This window comes from Staurois parvus, unplaced genomic scaffold (genome assembly GCF_062004578.1).
Source record: "Staurois parvus isolate SC_StPar_1 unplaced genomic scaffold, SC_StPar_1.0 ptg001065l, whole genome shotgun sequence".
In the NCBI taxonomy this organism is placed as follows: Eukaryota; Metazoa; Chordata; class Amphibia; order Anura; family Ranidae; genus Staurois; species Staurois parvus.
In genome coordinates this window covers 814,105-838,641 of record NW_028318861.1, presented here as the reverse complement: position 1 = coordinate 838,641, position 24,537 = coordinate 814,105, and the positions used below count along the sequence as shown (strand labels likewise).

The 24,537-nt window shown below is 45.2% G+C and overlaps 1 protein-coding gene across 1 annotated transcript in view; it reads left to right on the top strand.

Annotated features, from left to right (window-relative positions):
* ARSB (arylsulfatase B) overlaps window positions 1-24,537 on the top strand; it is a 56,583-nt gene that overhangs the window by 20,360 nt on the left and 11,686 nt on the right. Inside the window, exons 2-5 of the mRNA XM_089658362.1 lie at window positions 462-648; window positions 9,720-9,910; window positions 12,201-12,408; window positions 23,046-23,289. Of these exons, the coding sequence (XP_089514488.1) occupies window positions 462-648; window positions 9,720-9,910; window positions 12,201-12,408; window positions 23,046-23,289 (830 nt within the window). The remainder of the gene's footprint in view (window positions 1-461; window positions 649-9,719; window positions 9,911-12,200; window positions 12,409-23,045; window positions 23,290-24,537) is intronic.

Below are 24,537 nucleotides of genomic sequence, written 5' to 3'. Positions count from 1 at the left end.
AAGAACTCTAACAATATTTTTTTTAGTGTTCTGTCCCAAAGGGGACAAAGTACATGCAATTTGTCCCATGTTTCTTCATGCTTTGTAAGCCTAGCTACACGGTCAGACAACGCCGTTGTCCAACAATGCTCCTTGTCTTGGCTCCAAGCACTTGCCCAAGAGGAGCAAGAGGAATGCAGAGGTAGAAGGGATGTGTTAGCCTCCTATTCCTATTACTGCTGCTTGTCTAGGGCAAGTGCTTGGAGCCAAAACAGGCACCGGTTACCAAGCAGCCCTCTCTTTGCTAATTACATTGTTGAACGGCTGCAGCCAGAGAGGAAGGGCACCCTCGTAGTTATGTTCAGAAAGGACATAGGAACATTGGGCACTGAAAAAAAATGTATTAAGAGTTCTCCTTTAAGCTAATCACTAAATCATTATACATTGATCTTGTTCTTATTTGCTGTTTTTCTGATGCATAGATTCATACAGGATTGCAGCATGAGATCATATGGCCCTGTCAGCCCCATTGCTATCCTCTAGATGAGAAGCTTCTACCCGAGTTGCTGAAAGACGCTGGCTATGTCACACATATGGTGGGAAAATGGCACCTCGGCATGTATAAGAAAGACTGTCTGCCAACCCGAAGAGGATTTGACACTTACTTTGGTGAGATGATGTTAAATCTGTTATCAATAGATTTCTGTTTGTAATGCGTCCTGGAGCACTACATTCCAATTAATGTGGTGTAAACACTGCTTGGTGACTTCTACCTACAGGAAAGCTTAGAAATAAAATATTACTGGAACTGATCCCCTGTATGGCTCTCTCTGCAGCAGCTGAAAGCTGGCTTCTTCGCCCATCCCTCCTGCTGGCTTTCAGCTGCTGCAGAGAGAGCCATAGAGGGGATTGGTTCCAGTAATTATCCCCCCCACCCCACCGCACTCATCACCCTCCGCGTGCACCATATGTTTCCCCATTGTGGCCAGGCCCCTCTATGTGCCCACACCCCACAGTGCTGCCAGCTTCCATCCTCTCCTTACCTCTCCTCTCCACAACAGAATCCTTCAGGATGGAGAGTGGGGAAAGGGTCCAGTAAATACGTCACATTTACCAGCTCCCTCCTTTCTTGAATGAACACAATGAGTGATCGTTACTGATCACTAACTGTGTTTGTTCATGGCTGAAGCATAGTAAACTGTGTTTTTTTGGAGGGGGGGTGTCAGATTGGCTGTATGGAACCCTGTGGTTTCTAACAGCAGCCCTGTCCATACCATAATGGAAATGAATCTCAAACATGTGTGCCATTTCCAACTTCCGGTTTTAATCCTGGTAAGGAGCTGGGTGATCCTTGGGTCGCATACAACCAGGACACTTCCTGCATGGAATTTGCATATTTTCCCTGTGCCATGTGTGTTTCCTCCCACACTCCAAAAACCAATTTGTAGGTTAATTGGCTTTTTTTTTTTAATTGGATGTAAAATGTGTATGTATTCATGTAAGGTAGGAATCTAAGGTAGGAATATTGCAAGCTCCTAAAAGATTGGGAGTGATGTAAATGTAAAATCTGTGTACAACGCTACGTACATTTTCGGTGCTATATAAATACCTGTAATAATATTCAATGCAGGGCTAAAATCAGTCCTGCTCAGATGAGAGTGGTGGACATGGAATACCGAGGGCTTTTGTGTGGGCCACCAAATCAAGTCCAATGCTGGTATTCTTCTCACATACCCACTTACTTGACAGAGTACTGCTCTATACCAGGGCATTCTGGGAAACAGTTACTGTATCAAGCTTTTTCTAGACATGGGTCCTTACTGTGCATTACTTGGTATACCGTTTCATTTCTTACAACCAGTGTGATGCATCTGGCTCCCTGACATGACCAGCAGCTGCAAGATTTTTTTCTTCAGTGCTCACCTATGTTATGTCCAGTCAGTAGCCACGCTCTTGTCTTTTCCCCCTGTATAGGCAAAAAGGGGAGGGAAGGTCACAGGAAGAATGTGCAGAATCTCCTGGATTTCCATAGACCAACAAGAAACAGTCTTGCAATGTGATTATACAGGACATGGAGATCAACTTGGAGGTTGACCCCTATCCTTCCTCCCTGTTGGACAATTCAGATCATATGGCTTTATTTCCATACAATGCAGATAATTGTAATTGCATTTCCATCATATTATTTTACACATGTAAGCAGGTTAGAATTAGCTAGGTAGGTGCTGTACCAGCTAGGAGTGTAGAGGTTAGTGATTTCACGGTCCTTTGCCAAGATTCTTGGGACTGACCCACTGCACGTGTGAGTATAAATTGGGACAGTGGGCCGGGTCCGAGAGTGCACAGATAGCCGGTGGCCTGTACTCTAAAATCTACTGTGAGGGAAGGCCATTTCACCTCCCTGGCCCTGGCCGCCTCCACAGAACCCCTAAAGACAATGCCACCCAGGAAAGGCGTAAGAATGGCTCATCTATCTTGTACACCTTAACGACTTGGGGTTCACCCCGAACTTCTGGAATTTGCTTCTGTTGGATGTCACAACTACATGGACTCACCTCTGCAGGTATGCTGGTACAGCACATAGCCTGGTTATGATTAGGGACTATGGACTTAGGAAAATGGACTGTTGTGTTGGCTTTGTAATGTGGCACTTTGGTGAGTGAAGCGTTTAAACTTTTTGCCTGGTCTGAAGTTACTCAAAAGGGGTGTAATTATTATTATTATAATACAGGATTTATATAGCTCCTACAGTTTACACAGCACTTTACAACAAAAGGATAGAAAGTACAATTACAATATAAATGAATACAATAGGATTCAGAGGGCCCTGCTATGCAAGTAACTGACTCAACTTTGCACTAAGTCCACAGCCTGGGTCACTAACACATAGGGTATGAAGAATTAACATGCTAAGAATCTCCTTAATGCAAGTTACAAAAGTGATTGCCATGAGCAATGAAGGAACAGTCAGCGAGCAGCCTGTCCGTAGAGTGTACCTGTTATAGGTGGAATTTCCTCTAGCCACGTTGTCAGCACTCCCTATGCCCCATTATGTCTCCCTTAGCAATCAGAAGGGGACTGCACTGCAGAGGTCTCTATCCTGTACAAAGGCATAGAAACTCAAGAGTTAAAGTCAAGTGCACGTTTGGAGCCCACGCTATGTGCACGGTAGAGGTCCATGCTGCTGACCAGTAGTGGGAAACACTGGACACATGGCTGTGGTAAGTGTTTGGCAGGGCCCACCTAATTGCAAGCTGTAGTCAGAAAGTATACATTTACATGGGGACCTGAGAGAAAAGGCCCTCCCTACGGTTGAGTATTCCCTGATGGCAACCTCAGCCTTGTCCCAGGGCATTTGTGAAAACGGAACTAAATTGTTAAAATCTATGGCGCAAACCCTGGTCCACATCAAACAATTAAGGACAATTGGATAAATATTTAAGAGTCCACAATCATAAACTTAGTCCATATAGGACTATGCACTGAGCTGGCAGCTCCACCAGAGACTGGAATAATTCTCTTCTGTCATGACAAGAAAAAGCACAGGGGGCCGCCTCTAAGTGCAGTATAAAATCACTTCATTAAAACCAACATTGTTGCACTCACTTGGGTAGACAGGTAGAGAGCTTGTAGTCATAAACAGGCCTCAGCATACGGATCCGGAAATCCATCAGTAGCGGTGTGAAGGATGGAAACCAAAGGACAGCTGAAAATCACCGATGCAGAGGATCGTAACAGACGTGGAGTCAGAAGTGGAACGGAAGCCAGAACAGAACCACCATGGAACGCACGGCCGGACATGACGTCAGGAGAAGGAGGATCCCGGGCCTAGGTAACCCAGGTGATGCGTTTCGGAGCACCAATCAGCTCCTTTTTCAAACCTAATTGATTGTAGGAGCAGTGTTCCAATTTATTGGTAGTAGGACGGTATGGGCGTGGTTGGTGGCAGGCCCAATCACCAAAAATGATCGGAATAACTACCACCTCCAAACCGAGGCCATACGTAAGCGATATGCATAAACGGGGGAGGTCCCAGTTGTCAAAATATCAGAACAGTCCCCACCTACAGTCCTGTACTGTTTTGTCCTGTTGTTGTTGACCCGGGCTTGTCTGACTACTCTTTTGTTTCTTCCACCAGCTACACGCCATTGGCGGCGGCCATTACCGCAGCTGAGGTGTCTCGGGGGCCGCGACCTGGTTCCTGGCTGCGTCAAGTCCATCCCCACCATCAGGGGCCCTGGTGAAGGGCAGCCTGGGACTTAGACTCCGCGCCCTGAGGGACTTCGGTCTGTGGGTGGTGGTTGTCGTCAGCCAGTGCGTTACATTGTTAGGCCTGCCTGTCCGTTCCTCGGCTCCTGCCCTGACATTAGGTTTGAGAAAGGAGCTGATTGGTGCTCCAAAATGCATCACCTAGGTTACCCAGGCCTGGGATTCTCCTCCTGATGTCACGTCCGGTCGTGTGTTCCACGGTGGTTCCATTCTGGCTTCCGTTCCACTTCCGGCTCCACGTCTGTAACGATCCTCCGCAGTGGTGGTATTCAGTGGTCCTTCGCTCACCCCTTGTTGGTTTCCATCCTTCACACCAATACTGATGGATTTCCGGATCTGTATGCTGAGGCCTGTGTATGACTACAAGTGCTCTAATTGTCTACCCATGTGATTGCAACAAGGTTGGTTTTAAAAAAGTGTTTTTATACAGCACTTAGAGGCGCCCTCTTGTGCTTTTTCTTGAAAACAGAACTAAAGCAAATGTACCCCATGTGTGTACAGTAGAGAGAGAGAGAGAGAGAGAGAGACCCTGTACAAGGTGCCTAGCATAGCCCAGAAGAAACCAGGGGTAGACCTCTTGTGTTTCCCAGACTTGGCGCCCAACAAGTTAATTGGAAAACAAGGAGGACGTGACAAACAACCACCACCCTATCCCTTGCTACACACATACCTGGATTGTCTGCCGTGTGAGCCTCCTAACAATAGTTACAAATTTGATATCTTGTGTTTGATCCTTTTCCACTGCACCACGATGTTTGCACCATGGCACCGCAGGGCTTTCTTACTTGAAGGCATAGTTCACCTTTACCAAAAAAATGTTTATGCATGTAAGGGGGTCTGTAGATAAAAACAAACTGTGTAGCTTTGACTTGATTTATTCCTGTGCTATTGGTGTAGACCAGGGGTCTCCAAACTTTCCAAACAAAGGGCCAGTTTACTGTCCTTTAGACTTTAGGGGGACTGGATTGTGGTCAGCGGGGGGGGTAGAAAAAGTCTCAGGCCCAACATTGGTGAAAGTAAACAAGGTTTCAGGTGTGGTGTTCAGTTGCATAGTGCTTGTGGTCAGTAGGAGGAGAAGTAGTGCCCCATCATTGCTATCACTGGAAGGAATATTGACCCATCATTGATGTTGGTGGATGGAATAGGGCCCCATCATTGATATTAGTGGGAAGAATAGTGTACCATTGCTGGTGCCAGCTGAGGGAATTTTGCCCCACTTTTGGTGGCAGTGTTAGGAATAGTGCCCCAAGGGCTGAATAAAGGCTAGCAAAGGGCCGCATCCAGCCCTCGGGCCACAGTTTTGAGACCACTGGTGTAGACCATTTATATACCTCCTGAAACCTGACTGGAAAACCCCTAGGACATTGCTAGAACATTGCTAAGAGAAGCCTAATCCTTACTGTTTACCTTCACCATCACAGGACTGAGCTCTCAAATACTGAGCTCAGAGCTACTGCATAAGGGGAGAGAAAAAGCATATGAGGGGGTTTGAACCAGAGAAAAGCTCACTCCTTGGCTTCAGCCAGGTGCTGTCTATCAGGATGCAGCAGATGCACAGACATAGACACTCATCCCAGTTTGACAATCTGCATTTGTGGCTGTTCACCCAAACCTGAATAATCAGCCCCAAAAATGTATGGATGGAGTTAACCAGATGTGCCATTGTCTCCCTTCACCTGGGGTAGTTTCTGGCTTTGGTGAACATAAAAGATGCCTACTTACATGTGCCCAATTATCCAGTCACCAACGTATTCTGTGTTTTGATGTAGGGCCACTGTATCAGTTTGTGGCCCTTCCATTCAGCCTCTCTTCTCCTCCTCGGTTACTCACAAAAATGTTGGCTCCAGTGCTGGTCCTTTTGTGCTTTCAATCATATTCTCATGGGATACTTAGACAACCCCTTACCACCATGCCTACCCTACCCTAGTTTCTCCCCTCTTCCAGCAACCATCATTATGCTTGAGCTCTCCCCTGTGTTTACACTGTTGACCCTCATCCTTTGCTTACTCTGGATCTCCACAACCATGCCTACATACCAACCCCCCCATCACTACCATGCCTGACCTCCATCGCCCCTCACTTTCACCACTGACGCTTGCCACACCACTAAAACCCATTTGCTTTGACCACCACACTTGTCGTTTGCCATTTCAACCCCCACATCCCCAAACTTGCCTATTCCAGAGTGGGCATACAGTTGCTAATATACTTAAAAGAGAAGATCACATTAGAGGGATTGCATATGATCTTGCCAGTTAACTCCACTACTGTAGTATATGGTTGCTATAAGGTGATTAGTTTTTTGGTAATGTTTATTGATGCTTAGGGCTCATTTACAATGGTGTGGTTTTGCTGGCATTTGAAGTCGGTTTGAAATGCACATCAGCAGCAGGTCAGGAAATTGCTATTGACTTTAATAGTGCAGTGCACATGACAGTTTAGAGGCTGCATTTGACCTGCTTTGCGTTGACTGCCTTTGTTTGGATGCTGAATGTCACCTTTTCAACCTTCTCTTGTCAAACACGGCATTTCCATTAGAAAGCTTGCAGCTGAGTTTAAGTTGGAATGACTGCATTTTACAACCATACCTTTGGGGAGGTACAGTGTGGTGGGGGCAGTGAAAACACAAAGTCCAAAACTTGAAACTTGTATTAAGCACAATGCCAACGTTACAAACACCATAGCCGGAGAACGATATCACGTAGTCACAGAAAGCTGAGGAGAGGTACTGACAGCATCTGTTTGGACGATGAAGTGCAGCCTAGCCGGTCTGGTCCCAAGAGGGGAGACTTCTGATAGATTAGTGAGTCCCTAGCCTTTCCCTCCTCATCAGGAAACTTTCCCTATAGCTAGTTGCCGTCTCTGACAAATGTGGTCTCTGTCCCTACACTAGCCGCTAACAAAATACATGTCAAAACTCGGCTTAAATAGACCTTCCTGACCCAAGATGGCCTTCAAGGGCCATATGGCCGTAGCACAGCCAACCGGAACGCTACTACATTTGACCCAGGAAACTATAGAGAAACCATGTTTCCCTTGGACTTCTTCTCGGGACTGTGATTCCACTCGGGTCAAGCCCCACCTACAGTGGAGAAAACAGACTGCACCTGCCTTACACACCCATCAGTATGAAACCTTACATAACCTTTTCTGGGGCTACCTTGTTGCCTTGTCACATTACCAAGCAAACAGCATGGAATCACACAGATCATACCTTTAACCTGACACTTCACTTTTTCCACCCACTCTTTTACCCCCAAACCTCTGTCTATTCCTCTAGTCTAGACCATGTCCTAGCATTCATGTTTTTCTTTTATCCTGAATGATATTGTGAGAACCCTCCTTCTTAGCTCCCTGTGATATCATCATCAGGCTTGTACAATTCTTCCAGCAACTGCTGCTGGGAGATCCGTTCCTAATGACATTGATATGCCTTCTAGAACTACATCTTTCAAGAGCCCTTTACCTACATACTGTGCAGTACAGCTGGCCATGGATGGATCGAATCTCGGCCGGTTCAGCAGGGACTGGCCAATATTCGGACTATTTATGGGCAGGCTGGTTGTATTGAAGTCGATCCATTGTTTGACTTCTGTTTTACTCCTGGCAGCTATAACCACCAGCAGTGAGCATTGTGTTCTGTCAGCCAGAAAGGTTCCCACAATAGTGCTGCAGGAGGGATTCAAGCAATTTTTCTTTCCTTCCACCCATGGTGGAAAGAAAGAAAATTGTATCGTCTATGGGGTTCTTAGAGTACACAGTGGCAGTAGCCCCAATGACACTGTTTTGGGATTTGGGCTCTGTTTTCGGCTGAGGAAATTAGACGTACTCTGGATTTCTGGCAGATCACCAGTGATGGTTTTTTTTCAACTCATTGTGACAGGTTGTTCTGACTTAATATGGGGAACTGACTGTACCAATAAGGCTACATTCGCACTGGTATTTTGCCCTGGCGTGAATGGTAGTGGCAGGATTCCGGCTGCTGCACTTTGTATGCATCCAGCAGAGATCATTGCAGGTAATCACTGGCTGTGTGAACAGCCACAGATAGCTGCAGTTGCTTCTGACCTATCATTAAAGTGTACGGGTTTGGTGACCACAGATAGCTGCTCACAGGTGGCAAAAAACAGCAACTGAAATCAGCAGATTCCTGCCATTGCCATTCACTGCGGGGCTAGTCATCTGTGCAAATGTAGCATTATCTGGGTTTTCACCCAAGAATCACTCATTTTCTAAAGAAATCTAAAGGAATCTTATTTGAATTTTGGATAAATCTTAGGTGAAAGTTGTGTGAAACGTAGGTGAAAACATGGATCAACTGACCCCATGGTAGTGAAGTAACATTGACAACTGCTACAGTTTTGTTTTTATGTACACGGCTCAAAAAAATAAAGGAACACTTTTTAATCAGACTATAGCTTCAAGTCAATTGAACTCCTGGGATATTGATCTGGTCAGTTAAGTAGCAGAGGGGGTTATTAATCAGTTTCAGTTGCTTTGGTGTTAATGAAATTACTAACAGGTGCAGTAGATGGGCAACAATAAGACGACCCCCAAAACAGGAATGGTTTTACAGGTGGAGGCCACTGACATTTTTTTCCTACTCATCTTTTCTGACTGTTTTTCAATAGTTTTGCATTTTGGCTATGGTCAGTGTCACTACTGGGTGCCATTGAACACCAGAATTGGCAGGTCCACCACTGGCGCCCTGTGCTTTTCACACATGAGAGCAGGTTGACCCTGAGCACATGTGACAGATGTGAAAGGGTCTGGAGAAGCTGTGGAGAACGTTATGCTGCCTGTAACATCGTTAAGTACGACCATTTTGGTGGTGGGTCAATGATGGTCTGGGGAGGCATATCCATGGAGGGACACACAGACCTCTACAGGCTAGATAATGGCACCCTGACTGCCTTTAGGTATCGGGGTGAAATCCTTGGACCCATTGTCAGATCCTATGCTGGTGCAGTGGGTCCTGGGTTCCTCCTGGTGCACGACAATGCCTGGCCTCATGTGGGATATCATGTATCATTCTATCTGACGCTGCCAAGTTGCACCTCAGACTGTCCAGGAGCTCAGTGATGCCCTGGTCCAGATCTGGGAGGAAATACCCCAGGACACCATCCGTCGTCTCATTAGAAGCTTGTCCCGACATTGTCAGGCAGCATACAAGCACGTGGGGGCCATAGAAACTACTGAGTACCATTTTGAGTTGCTGCAATGAAATTTCAGCAAAATGGAATTGCCTGCTGCATCATTTATTCACTTTGATTTTCGGGGTGTCTTTAAATTCAGTCTTCTTTAGGTTTATAATTTTCATTTCCACCAAACGATGGGGCCTTACGTTCCTAACACATTACCCGTCCATATCAGTGTAGATATCCAGCATGCTATTTTCCCCATTGAGATCTGATGTGTTTTCAAAGTGTTCCTTTAATTTTTTTGAGCAGTGTATTTGTTCTGTATTTCAGGATATCTTCTTGGTGGTGAAGATTATTACAGCCATGATAGATGCTATGAAATTGTTGCTCTGAACAAAACCATGTGTGCGCTTGACTTTCGGGATGGAGAAGAACCAGCCAAAGGGTATGACAAGAAATACTCCACTCACCTATTTACAGAGAGAGCTGTGGATGTCATCACTAATCACAAGTCTGAGAAGGTGCGCGCAACTGTAATTTATTTACTATATATGTGTGTATAGTATATTTACTATATATATATTGTGTATATAGATGGATAGCACCATCAATTACTCAGCACTTTACATATTCATTCAGCTGTGCCACCCAGATCTCTGCATCCACTAATCCATGAGACCTGATGGGGACAGTTGATGTAAGGTGGACTCTGATGGAGGCAATTGATGTAAGCAGGGCATGGAAACATTCAATATAAGGGGACACTCTGATGAGGACATCTGATGTAAAGGGGCACTCTGATGTGAATAGTTGATGAAAGGGGGAATTCTGTTGAGGCAATTGAGGTAAGGGGGCTCTCTGATATGGACATTTTATGTAAGTGGCAATCTGATGAGGACAGTTCATGTAAAGGGGAACTGTGATGGTGATGTAAGGGAGAACTCTGATGAGAACTCCTGATGTAAGGGGTATAATCATCCTAATCTAATGACAGCCTAATGCATACTAGTGTTCCCTGTTCACTCCTGCACCCCCTCTGCACCACCTATCAGATGTTACTTGGGTTGAGGCTCATGGTACAGAAGCAAGCCGAATGAACAAGGAATACTGGTATTCTGCATCTGTCACACTATTGACATTATGCCCCCTGACTTTTTTTTTTTCTTTTTTTTACTGCACCACCAGATCACATAATCTAGATCCGACCCTTATACAATCGAAGGTCCATATCTCACATACTAGGGCCAATTTGGATCACTTTGGGCAGGAGCCACTGTTCCCTCTATCTTTGTAAACCAATAGTTATTTAAAACATGCCCAACTTTCAGCAGTCGTAGACAATAAGCACATAGAGGTACCTGTGTGTACTCTTAAAAGGTGGCTCCACTTCCGTGAGAAAAAAAGAGCAAATAGAAAACAAAAACTAACACTATTCATATTGTAATCAAATGTTACTATGTAAAAAAATGACCTTTCCTTTTCAATCTGCAGTGTTGTAATCTGTAAAATGCAATGCAATATGGCTACCTGGAGGTGTTCTGTACACAGATGTTGTACAGAACGCCCCCCAGAAATGACATTTCTTGCTTGTGTGATTGGCTTACTGATTTTCCCAGAAGTCTGCACTAAGTTACAAGTCAGATTTTCAGCATCCCCTGCAACAAAAATGTAATTTTTTGGTGAGATACTCCCAAAGGGAAATCACATCTAAAGGGACGCAGACCCTGCCACTTTCCTCACTAGAGCCCTGTAGGTGCAGCAGCTGATCCATAATTATGAAACCACTTGCATACAGATTCACTCTGCTCATGGACACCGACAAACAAAAGCTATATTTTCAGAATAACAAAAGGTAGGAATCGGCAACAGAGTTTGTTAAATCCTTGCAATGTACATAGATCACCCAGAGGGGAATGTTTTTTTGTCAGCAAAAGTGGAGTTACTCTTTAAATACCCTGCCAAGCATTTTAAGGGCCGCATAACCTGGGGCATTCTACTATGAAGACACAGGGTGCATTTCTGAGATAAAGTTCAACTCTACCCCTGAGTAAGTTATTTCTTGCAAATTTGGAATGTACTGCTATCCTTTGTAGGAGGGGGACACAATTTGATATACAGCACCTTTGGAATCTATATTACAACATCCCGCTACTGTCTGAACTCTTTTTCAGCTGATGGATCCTTGGATGTAGCCTTAGAACTTTCTGGCCTGCACTCATAGTGACACCGACATTATATCCAAATTGGTTCTGTAATGCACATGTATAACGGCATGTATCGTGTGGAAGGTCAGGTTGACATCATGTTTGCTTTGTTGCTAGCACTGATAGCTGTGATCTGGGTGCTATGTGAGTGTCTTCCCCTCTGTGCACTGAACACAGGGGGACACTTGCTCAGCACCACCACCATCATTGTATTTTTTTAAATGAATACAGAACAATCTCTGGATGGAATAGGTGCTGCAGGGGGGCAGTGATGTCACAATCTCCACCTAGTCCAATCACGGAACACCTTGTATTTACTGACAAAAATACAAGGCATTCTGAGAATGGTGGAGGCTCTGAGTGGGTGACCCCCTCCCCCTTCCCCCTATGGCCAGAGTACAGATGGGAAGTCGCTTGCTCAGAACCAGAAGATCGATGTTATCACTGTATGATAACTGGCTACTACATTGTCAGCTTCCCCGGGGGTCCTCTGGGTATCAGATATGTACACTGACATCTAGACAAGTTGGCCCAATGCATTCAGTTTTGATTTTTCTGTGATAGCTTCTCACTGTCTGGTTCTCACAAATCTGTGTTCTTCTTGCAGCCTCTCTTCCTCTATCTGGCCTTCCAGGCTGTCCATTCTCCTCTACAAGTTCCTGAGAAGTACACTGAGCCTTATAGCTCCATCCATGACAAGAACAGACGTCTTTACGCCGGGATGGTGTCCGCCATGGATGAGGCGGTGGGAAATGTCACAGCAGCACTGCAGCAGAAGGGTCTCTGGGACAACACCATCCTGATCTTCTCTACAGGTAAACCCTAAGTTTAGAAAACATGGCAACCAATGGGGATGTTCAGGTTAACTGGAATCTCAGTGAGATCAATGATGCTAAACACAACAACGCCTGATGACGCCGCTACTAACTCTGCCCACCTAGTGACAAGGACACTATTAACTCCGCCCAACTAGTAATAATGACACTACCAATTCTACTCACCCTTTGATGACGGTACTGCTAGCCCTGCACACCCATTGATAACGTCACTACTGTGGTGCCCAGTTGTTGATGACATCACTACTAGCCCTGCCAACCCATTGATAATGGCACTACTATCCATGCCCACCCAGTGATAATGGCAGCTGCACCCACCTGTTGATGATGTCACAACTGACGCCACCCACCCATTGATGATGTCACCACTAGTCCCACCCATTGATGACATCACTGCTGGTGCTACCCACCTGTTGATGATGTAAAAACTGGCTCCGCCCACCTGTTAATGGCATCAATACTGGACATCGCCCACTGGTTAATGACGCCACTACTAGCCACCCATTGATTATGTCACTACTGGCCCCATCCACACATCGATGACATCAATACTGGCCCCACCAACCTGTTGTGAATGGCACTAATAGTCCTACCCGCCCAATGACGATGTCACTGACTCTGCTTACCCTTTGATGGCGGTAGTAATAGCTTTGCCAACCTGTAGATGACAGCACACCCATCCATGGCCAGCTATTGATTATCGCATGATTGTCTCCGCCCACCTGTTGATGACACAGCTGCCAACCCTGCCCACGCATCAATTACATCACTACTAGCCCTACTCACCTGTAGATGCTGCCGTAAAATGAAAGATCCCAACACAGCTACATTGTTTGCAATGGAGCCATTCACACAGGTGCGTAAACATGAGCTGCTTTCAGATCAGTAACACAGAATCCAAAAATCTGCAACTAGAAATATGCGATTTGTATGCTTATGTATGTATACACATTTGTACGCGTGTAAATTAGGTCTAAACAAGGGGAAAAAGAAATGATCATAAAAACAGGATATGTACGCATAGGTATGCGTCTTTACACATTTAAATGCATCTGTATGCAAATACTTTACTGATCATTATGCAGGAACTTTAGAAAACTCATTTGTAAGAACAGCAGTAACATTTTTACAGTCATGTGAATGAAGTCTTAGTGAGATGTATAAAGCCACTGGACTGAAAACTAAAGTACATTTTGGATGAGTTAACATTCCAAAAATTGGTCTTAAAATGAGATCAGCCAGAGTAACATTTTATTGAAATTTCATTGTATTTCATTTAATGTGTAGAGAAACAAACGTATTTTGAGGATGATTTTATGCATAGCTGTTACATTCCTTACTTACCACTGGGGGGCACCAAACACACACAATGTTTCTTTTTTAGGGTGCTGCTTTTTGATACTATGGAACATATCCACCCCTGCAAGTGTCATCTACAGGAATCACTGTACAGCTTTCACTTGTTATACACAATGGCACACAACGTATTGTGATGAATGAAATATGCTTGAGCTTATACAGTATAAATGCTCCATAAAAGTACAACCCCAATTCCAAGAACGCTGTTTAAAATCTACAAACAGAATGCAATGATTTGCAAATCTCATAAACCCATATTTTATTCACAATAGAAAACATATCAAATGTTTAAACTGAGAAAATGTGCCATTTTAAGAAAAGAAAAACAGTCATTTTAAAATTGATGGCAACAACACGTCTCAAAATGGACAGGGCAACAAAAAGCTGCCAATGTAAGTAGTACTAACAAGGAAGAGCTGGAAAACATTTTTCAAATAAATAATTAAATTAAGGCAACAACTCAGTGACATGATTGGGTATAAAAAGAGCATCTTAGAGAGTCAGAGTGTCTCAGAAGTAAAGACGGACAGAGATTCACCAATCTGTGAAAAGCTGCGTCTAACAATTGTCAAAGTCCAACTTTGCTGTTCACAGCATACATTTTAGGAAAAATGTGAGGAGGCTTGGCGTATAACGAATAATCAATGTTCACATTACTTCCCCACATGTATCAATCATCTAATGTTGCTGTACCTATAATGACATACTGTATGTACAATATGCAGATCACTGATTACAAATAGGTTTTGTTTTTTAGTTATGATTTAATATACTTATTGGAGGTGCATTGGCAGGAAGCATTACAATGAGCAAACAACCAGCTTACTTTAGAGTCATCGTTTTCCATTGTGTTACGTATAAATGTTTAACATGGTACAGAGCAGTTCTATCGCCTTCACATTCAGCCTCTCTCACCAGATATATTTGGCAGGTTATGTACCAGATAAGGGAGTGCCACCCAGCTCTTCCTTACTCTCAACCCCACAAGGTTTCCTTGGCTTATATATACCACACCCATCTATGGCTAGGGTTTACCCTAGAGGGGTATTTCTTGAAGTCCCCTGTAGCTCACATTTTCATTGCTTATGGTCACTACTTCCCATGAACATCTGCTACTTCAATCCTGCAGTGCCATTATTTAGGGAGAAGACAACTCATCCTTCAATTACTCCCAGGATCAGGACTTTCCAAAACAGGGTATTAACCCCTGCTTAACCCCCTCTTTCCCTATCAATGGCATGGCATCTTTGGAAGGCTGATGACATAACCTCAAAAACACTCTGTAATACTGAACAAAATATAAGATGTCACATAAAGGAGAAGTACAGTCAAAGCTCTTTTGGCTGTACTTCCCTTGTGGATCACAGGAGTGCAATGACCTGTTTTCAGCTGACAGCGGGCTGAAGCCCGCTGTCAGCTGACGTCACTCAGCAGATCCTGCTGGGGAAAGATCCCGACTTTAAAGTCGGGATCCACTCCGGTGTCTGGAGCAGCACCTGGCTCAGCCTCTCAGTGAGCTGCTAAGAGCCTGAGCCAGTTGCTTTCTTTTCCTCTCCATAGCCTAATGCTCCTGTGAGTGCATGGGGGGTGTTTGCAGAGCGGCTCTCTGGACAGAGAACGTAGCGCTAAGTGGTCATGTGATCGCTGAGTTCTCACACTTAGAACTGGAGGGGGACAAATGCAGCATTGAACCGATGCTACATCCACCTAGGTAAGTATAAATGGGAAAAAAAAAACGAAATCCCTACTTCTCTTTTAAATACACATAGATGTGATACAGGTGCAATACCTGACCTATCCTTACTATGTTACAAACACTAATAATGCACAATAACCCAGAACATTGAAGATCTGGAGGAACCCCTCTTCCTATCAGTTAGCAACCCAATCATAGAATGGTTACATTAGCACTACAAAACAGGGTACTTAGAATTACAAGAATAAAAATTAGTTCAAACACAATGAGGATTAGGCAAGTCCACTTATTTGCCCAAATCTAGATGCTGTCAATGTTCATACTAATGTCATCGATCTTCTCCTCTAGACTCACTGGAGCACTAGGGTTCTTTAGCTGGCTGGAAGCACCCACAGCTGGGACTTGTGCCACTTCCACTGGAGGTCTTACTGCTGTCCACAGCACTCCAAACAACTTACTAGGACCCATAGCATCCACCCAATCCACTAATAGCTCCACATTATCTGGGATACAGCATCAATCCATCCTGTCAGGGGGAAACATTCCCCTTCACGAGCAACTTCCAGAGGTACATGTGTCACCTTGGTATTCCTCTCCAGCCCCTTCTGCATAGACTGCTGTGGTTCTTCCAGTTACTGTTTGGTTGTGGTTAATAGCACACTCAGAGCCGACTCCACACCTATCAATTGAGCTTCCTCCAATTCCATTCCTACACGCTCTCTGTGGGCTGAGTATACTCAATTGATAATTTGAGGAGTCTTTCCACAGTTCTACCAGCCAAGACTGACTGGGGCCAGGAAAGCCCAGGGGATCCATCACCAAGGACCCATAATCTGCATTTCTGCCAAGCAAAATCTTTTCCCATGTTCCATTCTCCTCCCAGGTGCTAAAAGGAACCCAAGGCTCCCTTCACTTCTGGAGCATCTTGAACAGTTAGGCATGGCACTGTTCACAGAGTTACCTGGAGGGGGAGGGGGGAATGATCAGTGTTACACGGTTACAGCATTGGCATTCTGCCACCATTGTTTTTCTGATACCACAGAAATAAATCCAGTCCATTCCTGGGCATAAACTGTATCCCAGTATCCACCATTGATCCTCAACTTATTGGTACCGAGATATAGGGCCGGACCCCAACTTCAGAGGCTCTCTTTCATGGGAGTCGAAACACACTTCTTTCTCTGGCAACATCATCCAAAAAGATTTCACACTCACTTACTGCTGCTGAAATGCCACTCATTCTTCAGCTTTGCCTTATGGTCAAGGCCCAACTGGCAAGGCTGGCACATTCTCCACATGTGGTCACATACCCCATCCTGTTGACTAGGCCAATTGTAAGGAGGCCCCTGGTGGGCCACGAGCAATGACCATGCTGGTCCAGTGCACCTCCCTTTTGCATTGATGTCACATGAATGTATTGGAGTTTCTGTTCAAGAAAACTCTGTTATATTGACTACTCATACACTCTTGGTTGCAGGCACTCTCACACAGGATAATTCAGAACTTGTTCCCAATAAGCGATTGTCAGTCTTCTTCATTCCTTTACTTATAAATGTGTAACATTATACAGAGCAGTTCTATCACCTTCACATTCAGCCTCTATCTCCAGATATATTTGGCAGGCTATGTCCTGGATTAAGGGGTGCAGCCCAGCTATTCCTTATTCCCAATCCCATAAGATTACTATGGCTCGGATATACCTCACCTATTTGTAACACTACCCCCTTAAACTTGCTGAGGTTTGGGTCCCCCTATGGTCCTGCACAGCCAGGCAACATGCATTTTCCACACAGACTTGCATGTAAGAGACAGTAATCAGTCCTTGAGCTTGTTTTTTGTTTTTTATTTGGGGAATTGAACTTGGGGTAAGGGGTGTATGGGATGCCCAAGGAACGGCAACATCAGACAATTTCCTGGAACTATGTACAAGTCTCTTTAAACAGCAAAATTCTCTTCTCAGAGAGCTAGCCAGCTTTTTCTAGCATACCACCCAAGATACACCTCTTTCCAGCTGTCTTAAGGAATCCCTGGGCAGGGAATCCAGTGCCTGTCACTTTAAACGGTAATACAGCCCCAGCTAGCAAGCTAATCCAGTTTCACTTTACAGTGCTCCTCCCCCTTACTGACCCAGGGGGTGTAGGTCTACTCACACCTTCTGTCTGTGAGGTGATGGGTCGATGGCTGCTCTCAGGCCTGGACTTCTCCTTCCCTGCTGCACAGGTGGTCCCCTCTCTGGGCGCTGGTGAGGTCCTGAGCTTTCCTCCTTTCCAGTTCCTCTGCCTGTGGGTGATCCCTCATCTTTATGGGCCCCCTCCTAGGCTCCTGCTCTCCAGCCTCTCACTTTAACCAAACTCTCCCCCACCTACTGAGCAGGCTCAGCTATTTATGGAGAAGCAGCAAAGTCACCCTAGGGCACAACTGCAGAGCAGAATCAGTAACTGTCTATATACAGCCCATAAAATGGTTTTATAAAGATGAGAGGTACATTGTCTCTCATTTTATAATCTGTCACATCTATCGCAGCCCACACAAATAATATCTTGTACAAAACATAAAGCAGCTTGGCACAAGGCTCTGATAATTGTCAGAACAAATTGTTACCTGCTGAGCAGCAGACATATTGTGACGCTCACCAGGTGGAAAGTATTGAGAGTCACTAACACATGGTGCTCCGCTCTGATGTTCTGAAAACAATGAGGGGGCCGGAGTTCTCTATGTCTGCATGCTGAGAGCGGACTGCAGCCTCTGTGCTGGAGCTGTCCTTGAAGCTCCACAGGTAGCTCAACAAATGTAAGCCTGACCACGTTCAGTGTGACAATAGATAATTTTTAGTTTTGAAAAATATGCAGGAATTTGTGCAGATGATATAAAGACTCTCTTGAAGGTACAGGTGCCAGGAGATCACAGCTAAATGTGCTTGTAAATGAGGATTTTTTATTTTTTGGGTTGTAGATAAAGGTAATAGGACTTTTAATGGAAGATAACTATCTAAAAGTTTTCTTCTTGAACACACATTCATTTCTTTATCAGCAAAGAGAAATGGGGTGGATTTACTAAAACTGGAGCTCTAAGAATCTGGTGCAGCTGTGCATAGTAGCCAATCAGCTTCTAACTTCAGCTTATTGAATTAAACTTTGGCAATAAAACCAGGAAGCTGATTGGTTTCTATGCAGAGTTGCACCAAATTTTCTGTTCTCCAGTTTTATTAAATAACACCCAGTGTGTAAATTGCAGTAACTCATAGCAAATCTGAATTCATATTTCAATGCTCTGACGTGAACTAAAGCCCAAGTTTAGTCAGAATTAAAAAAGGGACACTGTTTTAAATCCATGGAAAGTGTTCCTTTTGCTGCTGGCTGTGGTTTTAGTTGAAATTCTTTGTCCAATGATTCCCCTCCTTCCCCTGCAGCTGTAATCTTCTGGTACTGCAGGGGTTAATATGAACCAAGGGACTTGTAATATGCACTTGAGAAGAGTGCCGACTATGCCTGCCCTTTCTGCCTCCTTCCCCAATTTATAGACACTGAGAGTCACTCTCTGAATGAAGGATGGGTGGGTGAAAAATACACCTCCTTCATTCATAGAGCGTTTTTCATTCATGGAAACTAATACAGCTTCTATAAAGCTTTGGCAGAGAGGGGCAACGGCCACCAAAGCTTGGTAGAGTGAATACGTCTAGCAGCAGCATTCACGATAGACTGAAGGGGCGATAGCTTCATAGTCTAGGTGAGAGATAACTAGGGAGTGATTTAATAGCTTTGTTGTGTTATTAGTTAAGAAGGGGTAGAATTTGGAAATATTACAGAGGATAAAGAGGCAACATTTAGTGATTGATTGGATGTGGGGCCGAAAGGAGAGGTCAGAGTCTCCCTAGCACCTGTTTTGGAGAGAATGGGTTTTGAGGAATTGGTGTGAAAGTAATCAATTGGTGATGCATGAGGAGACAGAAGAGGTGAGTTGAGGATTAGAGAAATAGATTTGGGTGTCTTTAGAATAGAGATGGAGAGACAAAAGAGTTGAGATTGGTAGAAGGGGAACTAGGAAACGCCAGTCTTGGAGGTTATGGGAGCAGTGGCGTCACTAGGGCTGTTGTCATCTGGTGTGGTAAAACATGGTGTCATCCTCCCCGCACCATGTTTTATGAGCACTGCTGGATTTAGCCTGTCCAATGTGGGGGTACAGTAATAAATGTCAGGGGGCAGAAGATGCGAGGTCAGCAGTGTAGTGTATGAGAGTTGGTAGGGCATTGTAGAAGGCGTCAGCAGGGCAGAGGATAAGGTTGGCGATTTGTAGGGCAGTTTACAGTGGGTCAGCAGAGCAGAGGACAGGGGTCAGCAGGGCAGAGGACAAAGGGTCAGAAGGGCAGCGTACAGGGGTCAGCAGGGCAGTGTACAGGGGGTCAGCAGGGCACTGTACAGTACAGTGGTCAGCAGAGAAGAAGACATAGGGTCAGTGCTGGCAGAGGGCATTTAGTGGACCCCCCACCCCCTCCCCAGAAATCCTGTTTCATAACACATACCCTTCCCCCACTTCCTCATGCCAGCATAACTCCTCCACATACTTCTCAATCAATGCCCAAATGATTGTTCACCCCTCACCCCCCCCCCCCCATTGTGTTCCCAGTACAATTCTCCACCCCACTCCCCCTGAATGTTACAGGCAGGAAGTACAGAAGAAGTGGCAACAGTTCAGGCTGAGCTGTGCTCTCCCTCCTGTCATGACCGTGATCCTTCATCATACAGAAGATGACACTGGATTGCTCTAACATTAGACAGTGCACTGTATGATTACCTGCCCCCATCTTTTCCAAGGACTGCTGTTCTCCAGGCAGCAGGAAATGTGGGTAGAGTGGGTACTCATACGATGTACAGTCTGATGTTGGCACAATCCAGTGTCATCTTCTGTATGATGAAGGATTGCTCTTATGACAGGAAAGCCTGAACAACTGCCACTTCTCCTGTCCAGAGTTCACTGTTCACTTTCGTTGACTGTGTCGGCTGCTCTCCCTGTCCCATCCTTGAGTGCGGGTGTAGGGAGAGGAGCTCTGCAGGGGTGGGCACACTGTACCAAAGAGGGCCAGGCTGGGGGGGGCAGAACTGAAAGAACCCCAGCACCCCCTTAGATCCTGAGGTCCCATCCCCCCCTAGCCTCCCACAGTACTCTGTCCTGCCGCTGTGGAGTGATAGCAGGAGCAGGAAAGAGCAGATATCGATCAGTGCACTGTCACGGATGGGATGGTATCACACCTCTTGAGTGTGTCACCTGGGTGCGGTCCGCACCAACTACACCCCCATAGTGACACCACTGTATGAGAGCGGAGGTTTTTGGAGGAGAAGCGGGTGGTTATATGTATCACAGCAGAAAGGTCTAAGGTTATAAGTACAGAGTAGTGGCCGTCGGTTTAGAAGTTGGTAAGTCATTATCAAGTTTTAGGAGGGCAGACTCTGTGCAGTGTTGGATCTGTAAGCCAGATTGTAAGGAGTCGAGAAGCTTGTTAACAGTGGAGTGATAGCTCAGACAATTGTAGACTAGGCATTCAAAATGTTTGGAGGTGCAAGGAGAGGAGAGCAAGATGGGCCTTAGGCTGGTCAGACTGGAGGGGTCCAGGGAGCACTTTTTAAGTATGGGGGACACCGGTGTATATTTTGGAGGAGAGGGAAATATGGCAGTAGATAGGGAGAGATTGCAGATGTGATTAAGGAAAAAAATAGAGCTAAAGGGTGGCCATAGTAGGTGTGAGAGAATGGGGACCAGGGGGCAGGTGGATAGGCAGGCATCAAATAAAAGTATGTGTTGATGAGGTCATCTGAGGAAATAAATGAATGTGTTGTGATATACATGTTATGTTAGGTGAGGGAGATATCTTGCCTTATTTTAGAAATGACCAGCAATCTCCTGGCAGTGAATAAGCTAGGCTGGTAGAAGTGAGTGATGAAGTAGAGAGTTAGGCCGGGTACACGCATACCGAAAATCAGCTGGTCAAGTGGTCTGTGTGTACTACTTTTTGTTAAACAGAAGCCCGTGTAACAACCACCTTCTGTCAAACAGTCATGCTGGAAAACCAGCATTTGATCAGCGCTTGTAGGCAATTGCTGCAGTGCTGATCTGTGCATTCTAATAGGGGGAGCCTACACTGTCAGAATACAATAGCGCAGTAGAGGAGAGCCGTGCATCCACATTACTTGTTTGGAAGTTGGGTTCTGTCATTTTTTAAATTGTACATACTGTATACACCAGAGGTGCTCAACATGTGGTCCTTAGAGCCCTCTGATGTGTCCCTCCACCGCAAACTGAATGTAAGAGTTTTGGGACCGTTTCAGAAAGACACCGCACCAGCAAGATATAATAGATGTTTATGGCAGAACGCAGCTAGCCCACAGGCAAGCCACAGATGCACTGTGCTGCACCCTCGGTGCGGGTAAAGCACAATGTATCACTGTGAAAGCAGCCTTATCAAGACTGTAAGGGCTCATTTATATTTGGGGTGGGGGGCGATACCCGGGTGTCACCCCTCTGGCAGGTGTCAACTGCAGCCAACCCGAATGGCTCCCCTCCCCCCCCAATAAAACCCCAAAGTTTTCTGTGCTTCAGTTATGAACGAACACAGTGAGTGATCGGTACTAAACACACATTGTGCTCATTCATGAAAGAAAGAGGCAGGTAAATGTGACATATTTACCGGACCCTTCTCGCACTCTCCATCCTGAAGGATCCTATTGTGTGCTTGCAGCTGCCGGTGGGAATGAGAGGAAGGGAGCTGGCAGCAAGGCAGGGGCACACAAGGGGGCCTGGGTAGCAGGGGGAATGTATGGTGCACAGTGAGGGTGATGGGTATGGGAGGGGGGGTCAATTACTGGAACTGATCCCCTGTATGGCTCTCTCTGTATCAGCTGAAAGCCATCTGGTGGGAGAGGAGAAAAAGCCAGCTTTCACCTGCTGCAGAGAGAGCCATACAGGGGATTGGTTCCAGTAATTGCCCCCCTGCTGTGCCAATCACACTCTCTGCCCATATTCAATTCACCCAGCTGCCGGGGCCCAGTGTGACAGGAGGACTGGTGGTACCCCCTTATCTACGGCCCCTGGTCACCCGGGTGCAGTCTGCACCCCCCTCCTAGCAACGCCGCTGCTCTCTACTTTGCTTTTCCTTTTGTTTGACTTAGAAAGATACAGTACAGCTTAGTAAGCAGAAGGCCTGAGAAGTCCAATGGGTACATTTCAATGGAACAGTCACTAGGTCATGTAAGAGGCCATTCCATCAATAAGTTGTTATACGACTGTGCAGCTTCTGTGCCAGAGGAGCCAAAACAATGCATGACCCATTTCAAGTGATACAGAGTGAAGACAGCATTACGGAGTAGGGTATCCCGTGTTGTTCCAGTTATAGGAGCTATAGCATATGCTGATCTGGATTTTTTTGTTGCTCAGGCTAGGAGTGGCCCAGTGATTGTACATTTCTTAGACTATTCAGTGTATCAAGTATTGCCAAAATTAGAAAATTATTTTATTTGCATTGCTATCTCAGCTTCCTGTCAGATTGATAACTCCAACATTTTGCTTACAGATAACGGTGGTCAGACCTTATCAGGGGGAAACAACTGGCCTCTGCGTGGGAGGAAGTGGACCCTCTGGGAAGGAGGAGTGCGAGGAGTGGGCTTTGTTACAAGCCCCTTGTTAAAGCAGACTGGAGTCACAAACACAGAGCTGATCCATATTTCAGACTGGCTGCCCACATTAGTACACCTAGCAGGAGGATCTACCAATGGGACGAAGCCCCTTGATGGCTTTGATGTATGGGAGACAATCAGGTAATTTTTCTTTACTAAACAGATACAGTGGTGAAAATTAAACAGAACTTTACTCTCTCAATCAGCATTAACTATTTGTAATCCTTGTGCTGCTAGCATAAGTACGTAGATTTCTTTAGTTGCTTCCTGGTTTCTGGCCTAGGACAAAATGTCATCCATCTCAGGAGTCTTCATGGGCATTTTTTTTCTTTCATCTGGAGGAGAGGAGGAGGGGCTTTCTCAGCTAAGCACACCCTCATGCATGCATGTCTGAGCTAAGGGATGATGGATTTCAGGAAGTAAATACTACATGAACCATCTGCTCTTTCTTAAGATGGTCACGGCTAAAAATGCTAAGAGGTGTTTTTTAAAAATATGTTTCAACAAAATAAAGCATGGAGGCAAGGATGGATGGGTGAGATTGCACTGAATATTAAAAATGAATGAAATAACATTTTTAGTTTGTGGAGCTCAGATAAAGTTAAGTTCCACTTTAAGAGCCCCTGTGGTATTTATATTGCTGTTTGTCTCCTGCAAGCAGAAGCGGCTCTCTAATTAGGCAATTTAGGTGGCTGACTAAGTCCTTTCACCCACTGGGGCCTCGCGGCCGCCTAATTTGTCTGAAGCAGCCACTGGAAAGTGATGTGGCAGCTCTGTAGCTGCCGATCATTTTCACAGAGCCAGCAGCACGGTGCCCCCCCCCCCCTTCCCGCTGGCGACCCCCCTCCTCCAGTGGTTCCTGGGATCTCAAGTAAAAAAATCAAGTAAAAATAAATTAAAAAAAAAAGAAAAAAAGTTTTAAAAATTCAAATTATGATAAAATATATTAAAATAACAAAAAAGTAGACGTAACCCCCATTGCCTCGCACACCTGTGTGAACTCAAGCCTAAATTGTGAACACGTATGTGAACCACGGTCGCACCACACATATGACATATTGCTACGAACGTCAGAGTGAGAGCAATAATTCTAGCACAAGAGCTCCTAGTTAACTCTAAACTAATGATCTGTAACGGTTTTAAAGCATCGCCTATGGTGATTTTTGGGCACCGTAGTTTTTTGGCGTTATCGCGGGCGCACACAATTTTAAGACATGGAGTATTTGGTATCTATTTCCTCAAAGCAACCTCATCTTTTATATTTTAAAATATAGCTCTGCCCACCAACCAATAAGGAGTGACATTGCGTCCACACACGTCACCTACCCCCCCATTCACACCAGCACAACTTGTCATGCGATTTGAAGTTTCAAATCGCATTACAATTTG